The sequence below is a fragment of the Hyperoodon ampullatus genome (assembly GCF_949752795.1).
Source record: "Hyperoodon ampullatus genome assembly, chromosome: 3".
Taxonomy (NCBI): Eukaryota; Metazoa; Chordata; class Mammalia; order Artiodactyla; family Ziphiidae; genus Hyperoodon; species Hyperoodon ampullatus.
The window spans coordinates 104,323,542-104,329,886 of NC_136916.1; the positions used below are offsets into that span (position 1 = coordinate 104,323,542).

A 6,345-nucleotide genomic window follows, 5' to 3' on the forward strand; every position below is an offset into this window, starting at 1 on the left:
AGTGCATTTGTAAGACAAGGGAAATTATAAGAATTGGTGACTGATTAGATGGGAAGGAGAGGAAAGTCACCAACCTAGCTGCTCTCTTTTAGGGGCCCTGAAGTTCATTCATCTGTATGGTTTCCAGCCAGAGAAAAGGCCAAAGAGAAATCCCTTCTGAAAGTAGAAACAACACGTTTAGAAAAAACTGAATAAAATTATAGCATTACTTTAAAAGAAAAAGGGGGGCTTCCCTGGTGGCGCAGTGGTTGAGAGTCCTCCTGCCGATGCAGGGGACACGGGTTCGTGCCCCGGTCTGGGAAGATCCCACATGCCGCAGAGCGGCTGGGCCCGTGAGCCATGGCCTCTGAGCCTACGCGTCCGGAGCCTGTGCTCCGCAACGGGAGAGACCACAACAGTGAGAGGCCTGCGTATCACCAAAAAAAAAAAAAAAGAAAAGAAAAGGCGGGAGTGGAATTCCCTGGCGGTCCAGTGGTTACTCAGTGCCTTCACTGCCGGGGCCAGGTTCAATCCCTGGTCGGGGAACTAAGTTCCCACAAGCCATTAGGCGCAGCCCAAAACAAACAAACAAACAAAAAAGGAATATCCTTGACCTGCACAGAAAATTATCTAAAGTCTGAGGCTCAACCTCACCCTGACCCACCCAGATGTGTGACCCTCCAAGGCCCGTGCTCTTTCCACGTGGGGCCCAACTTTGGAAGCCATTTAAAGCTCCTATTACACCTGGTCTGCCAAAGCCAGTGGGATTCTCCATGTTGGTCATGAACCTGGGCCTGGAGACTAGAAAAAAGGACAATGTTGGACTGATGTCAACCTGTTTCCATTAACTCCTTCCCTGAGCTCTCCTCAGCTTTTGTTGAGGGACAGAGCATAAGGCAATTTGATCAAGACCCAGAGGACTTGGTCAAGCAGGGCTGAAACCATGAGGGAAGCTTGATCACCTGCAGAGATCAGGAGGTTAGCAACATGCTCAGTGCAGCATGCATTAGGTCTTAGGGACCTAAGAACACCACCCCCAAAGATTAGGGCTGTAACAAGGGCTGAAAATGATGTCACATAAACACTGCTAAGGTCACAGAAACTTTCCTCTTCTCCCCAGTCTTCCCACTGCCACACAGTCTCCCCAGCCAGCTGGCTCCCACAGATCTGCACACACTTACTTACAAAGGCTGGGAAGGGTCAGACACCATCTGGGTACTCTCAGGTACACAGAAGTGATGGGGCAGTGGGTGGTGGTGGTGATTATTCAGTATGTAGGATCCACACTAGTATCCCTTGTACTGGGAACAGTAGGTCAGATGGGAATCAGAGGGAAGGGGGGCGGGAGGGAGAGGGAAAAGGGGGTTCGTTCCTGTTGCTGATTCTGATTTTACTTTAACCTTCATCATTATTACTTCTCAGTCCTCCCTTCCCCTCCTCGCTCACCCCCGCGTCTCCCCCCATACTGTCCTCCCCCACCTCCAGTTGACCATGGCATCAGAAGCAGAAAGAACATTCCAGCGGTTTGCTGTCTTTGGAGGATTGTCAAGCAGTGGCACTGAAATGAACAACAAGAACTTCTCCAAGCTGTGCAAAGACTGTGGCATCATGGATGACCAGAGGGTCACCTCCACTGACGTGGACATCGTGTTCATCAAAGTCAAGTAAGGCACCAGAGACGGGAGTGGGGGGTGGTGAGTAGAACTAACAAGGTGGTGGGATGTGGGAGGGTTTCTGTGGTGGAACATTTGTAATGTGTCTCCTGAGCACCTGCTGGGTGTCTGGCACTGTGCTAGTCCCTGTCCTCAAGGCACTCAGTGTGTAGAGGCCCTGTCTGAGTAAGGGGAGGGTTGGACATTGGAAGGTGATGAGTTCATGTTCCTGAGTTCCTGGATTTCTGTCTGACTGATCAGGGCCAAGAATACCCGAACCATCACTTTCCAACAGTTCCAGGAAGCAATGAAAGAACTGGGCCAGAAGCAGTTCAAGGGGAAAAGGCCGGATGAAGCCCTGGAGAACATTTATAGACTCATGGAGGGCAAGGACCCAGCTATCACCGGTGTTACTGTGAGTGAGTCTTCATTCCTGACCCCTGACCCTACTTTCCTGAGTCCCTGCTGCTCCTGTGTCCCTTCCTCCATGCCGATGTCCCTAACCCCTGCCAATAGCAGCACTGCAGGGAGATAGGGCAGAAGGCCTCTGGACACTGTTGGTATTGAAACAGACTTTAGAGATCGTCGAGTCATTTCAGAGGTGAGGAAACTGTGAGAGGAAATGACTTACCCAAGGTCCACAGCTATTTTAATAGTAAAACTTAGACTCATTCCCAAGCGTCCAGGATCTGGGCCAGGCAACTAGGGCCTGGTGGCTTTTGGGGGACACTGAGTGCAGACGCCTTGGTACCTGATCCTCACTCCTCTTCCCGCTCTTATGTAAGGTGAAATATCTGACTTCCTCCGTCTCACCCGCCCTCTGCTCCCTACTTGTCCCCTCTCTACTAAAAGCTCTTCCTATTCTAGGTTTCAAATAGGGCCTTCCCAACAGGACAGACTTTGTGTTTTAGGTCCGGGGTTGAAGTCCTCTGGCTGCAGCCTAGTCAAAATAGCTCCTCTGGAAGCAGAAAAATCCACACACACACACACACACCCCACTCATTCCCATACACCAGACTTCTTCCTCACAAGTGGATGGCTCTTATTATAGTTCCTGCCTACAGCTGCACCTGGGCCCTAAGCAAGCAGCACCATGCCAAGGGTTGAACAAGAGCTCTGAGAACTAGTTGAACTACTAGAAGGCCATCTCTAGAGAAGGGGCGTGACAGTGGAGGGGAAGGGAGAGGGCTCAGACGCTTCATCCTCTGGCTTGCAGAAAGCGACGACGGTGGGAAGGGTGAGCCAGCTGACGGACACCAGCAAGTACACGGGCACCCACAAGGAGCGCTTTGACCAGAGTGGCAAGGGCAAAGGCATCGCGGGACGGGAGGACATGACTGACAACTCAGGCTACGTGAGTGGCTACAAGGGTGCTGGCACCTATGATAAGAAGGGCAGCAACTAGGGAGTAGCGTCATCTTAGCCTGCCGGCCCTCGATCCTGCATCTTTTTTTTTTTGTGGTACGTGGGCCTCTCACTGTTGTGGCCTCTCCCGCTGCGGAGCACAGGCTCCGGACGTGCAGGCTTAGCGGCCATGGCTCACGGGCCCAGCCGCTCCGCGGCATGTGGGACCTTCCTGGACCGGGGCACGAACCCGCGTCCCCTGCATCGGCAGGAGGACTCTCAACCCCTGCGCCACCAGGGAAGCCCCGACCCTGCATCTTTAACACCGGGGAACTTGGGGGACAATAAACATCTGTGTGTGCAGCAGCTCATGGGCTCTGTCTTCCACCAGGGTGAGGGAAGAGGGGCCCCTTGATACAGAGACAGAGAGAGGAGCTGAGAAACCCAAGGATGGGGGTTCTCAGCACCACACCCTTTACTCTACTTGGCCTCCCCACCATTAGGTAGCATCCCCTTCAACAGCTGCTTCTAAGAACACGGCTGAGGAATATATTTGGAGATAAGAGAGAAGCTAGATGTGGAGGCAAAAGTATTTGCTACTTGTGTTCACATAATACTGATATCCATCCCCTTTGACCTGCCAAAGGGGAGTAGAAATTCCTGATTGGAGCTAGTAGGACCCAGGTATTAGCAACTAGACCCTTCCCGGTCCCTCCACCTTCCTCATCTGTTGCAACCCATGTTTTGTTGGGGGAGAAATAGAAACCAGAGAGGGTAGGCCAAAGATCTACTTAGCCTAACTCCTGTTATGAGTTTATTCTAGAGCTGATGGGGAGGGAGAATCCATTTTCAACACCCAGCCTGGAACTGAGTTTTACCCCACCCCACCTCCATCATGGTAGACATGGAATGGAAGATCCTACTGACTGCCAAGCATAGCCCAGGAAGATGGCCAGAGGTGGGTGGCCTCCAGGACTCTGAGAGTAGGAGTTCTGGTGCACTGAGGAAAAAGGAATGAAATCAGAACTAATTCAGATGTGTTTTTTTATCTTTTTATTTTGCAGTGATTCACAGGCAGATGCAAAAAGTACAGACAGGTCCCCTGTACCCTTCACCTAGTTTCATCCAATGGTTATATCTTACATAATTCAGATATGGTTTTAAAATCTTCTGTGACTACAGCTGGGCCCACTTCACCCTTGCCTTGTCAGAGGCAGATTCTGGAGTTTGGGGGATGTTAGGAGGAGGTTGGGAAGTAAAAGGATGCAGGAATCCGGGGGGAATAGGTCAGAGAAGATAATTTGGAACTGCAGTGAACCAAGCTGAGACGGATAGAAGGAAAAGAGGTCAGAGAAGAATAAAGGGTGACTAAAGAGGTTGGGTGTGTAGGGGAGAGACTGCACTGGGCTCCATGGTGGAAGGAGGACAGAAAGGACAGGTTACATGAAGAGGAAATCAGTGATTCCATAGAGAGGAACAGACTGAGAGCTCGGGGGGAGGGGGCGTGGCCTGGAGAAATGAAGCTAATATGAGTCTAAAACTCTCAGGGAGGTTCCTATAGCTAGAGATACCTACCGTGTGGGTGAGCGAGTAGAGGGAATCATAAGGGAAATGGGGAAGACTGAGAAGGGAAGGGTGGCAGGGATGGGGATTTGAGATTCGGAACTGGTACCATGGTGTGAGCTGAGGCTCTGGGCCTCCAGCCACGATACAGGATCTGGCCCAGTAGATGGACAGTCACTGCCAACTGGACACAGTCAGCTTCTTGGGTGGGTGAAACTGTCTGTGAGGGAGGGAGGGTGGTGGCAGGAGTGATGGGGGGAGATGAACAAGTTAGAAGGAGCCTAGAAGACAATTTTGCATGGTGACCAAAGCTCTGGACATATTTTCTATCTCCCTGATCTCTTGGGAGGGGATCCTGCCTACCTTTGAAGCCAGGAAGGAAGCCTTGTACCAGGGATCAGAGCTTCAGGAGTGGGGACAGGCTGGTCTGTAGCGGCAGTAGGGGGGCTAGTTCAGACTTAACACCTCCCATCCCTAGTAGAGGCCAATGATATCTACCGGATCAGCATCATACTCTTGGGAGCAGAGCAGGTAGAGCCTTTGGTTGGTTAGGGTGCTGGTGTAGTGGCAGCTGGTGGGTGGCTGCTTGGAGCTCAGGGAGCAGATTGTGAGGGGGAAGGAGTCCTGGGTGACTGTACAATATTCATTGTAATTCTCACAGAAGCTCTCGCTGTACTTGCAGAACTTCTTGATGGCTGTCCACGGGGCATGTAAGACATAATGGATCTTTGGGCAATACCAGCTTTGTTGTCTGCCCCGTACATAGGACATCAGACCATTACAGTAGCCCCAGAAACCCTTTGCGTAGTTAACCTTGAGATAGTCGATATGTAAGGTACGGAAGTTCTTGATGGCAAGCTGTAGCTGGATGTTTTCGACCAAGGCTGGCCCTGGAACAAGCTGGAGGAACAGGAGCTAGACCACAGGTGGTGCCATTCTTCCTGCTGGCAGAGTTAAGGTGGTTGGAAGCAGAGGTGGGTCTCGAGTGGCTGTCCGCCCCTTCCCAGAGCTTCCCCCAGCCTTCCCCATGTGCCTTCCCCCTATGCCCTCAAAGCCGGACTGTTCTTCAGAGATCATCTGGCCCAAGTCTTCATGCCTCAGAGAGAGGAGACATTTGCCCAAGATCACCCATCTGGTCAGCCACCTCTAGCTTGGTCTATCTTAGGGTCTCAGCCTCACCCAGTCCGGGAGCTGTAACACTTACGAAATACGAGATCCAACTGGTCCTTGGGTGATAGATGCTTCCCCTTTATCCCTGGCCCCATTAATCCTTCTGGTAAAAATGCAGAGGGTCCAGAAGGGACAGGCTCAGATACACTTCTCTGACTGAAGTGGAAGGACAGGAGCTGGAGGGCAGCAGGGCAGGGGTGGGATTCTTCCTTCCTGAGGCCAAGGACAGCCCAAAGGTAAGAAGAGGCTAGAAAGGTTTCTGGATGAAGACCAGTCTGGGAGGAAGGAGTGTCCCCTGGGTTTGAGGAGCCCCTGTGCTGAGGGGGGTGGATGAGGGGGAGGAAAGAGACATTGCTTTCTGGTCTCCTCCTCTCTGGTGTCATCAGCACACTTAGTTCCAGCCTCCTTGTGAGAAGTCCCGAAGTTCTTGGGTTTCCTTTGATGTCTTCTCTGGTTCATAGGCCATGCTCCTGTGGAAAGGTGACAAGGAAAGCACCGTCATGTTCCTGAGGAACAAAGTGCTGCTTATTCCTGACCCTCAGAGAACAGAGGGTCTTCCGCCCTCTCATCCCACTCACTAGATTCCCGGAGGCCAGGTACGCAAGGGCCTCCCGCCTGAGTGTTGGGTTGAGAAACA

General features: G+C 51.9%; 2 protein-coding genes across 2 annotated transcripts; one reads left to right on the forward strand and one right to left on the reverse strand.

Annotated features, from left to right (window-relative positions):
* Positions 1-1,470: 1,470 nt before the first annotated feature.
* Positions 1,471-3,341, forward strand: TPPP2 (tubulin polymerization promoting protein family member 2; the record flags this gene model as incomplete). The annotated part of the gene is made up of 3 exons (XM_079700443.1): positions 1,471-1,643; positions 1,893-2,046; positions 2,848-3,341. The coding sequence occupies 3 exons, from the start codon at positions 1,471-1,473 to the stop codon at positions 3,034-3,036; spliced, it is 516 nt and encodes a 171-aa protein (XP_079556569.1). The 3' UTR covers positions 3,037-3,341.
* A 1,671-nt stretch (positions 3,342-5,012) lies between these two features.
* Positions 5,013-5,474, reverse strand: RNASE13 (ribonuclease A family member 13 (inactive); the record flags this gene model as incomplete). Its single annotated transcript, XM_079700321.1, is given in 2 exon segments — positions 5,013-5,453; positions 5,457-5,474. Coding segments are annotated over 2 exon segments (459 nt in total).
* Between the last annotated feature and the right edge of the window lie 871 nt (positions 5,475-6,345).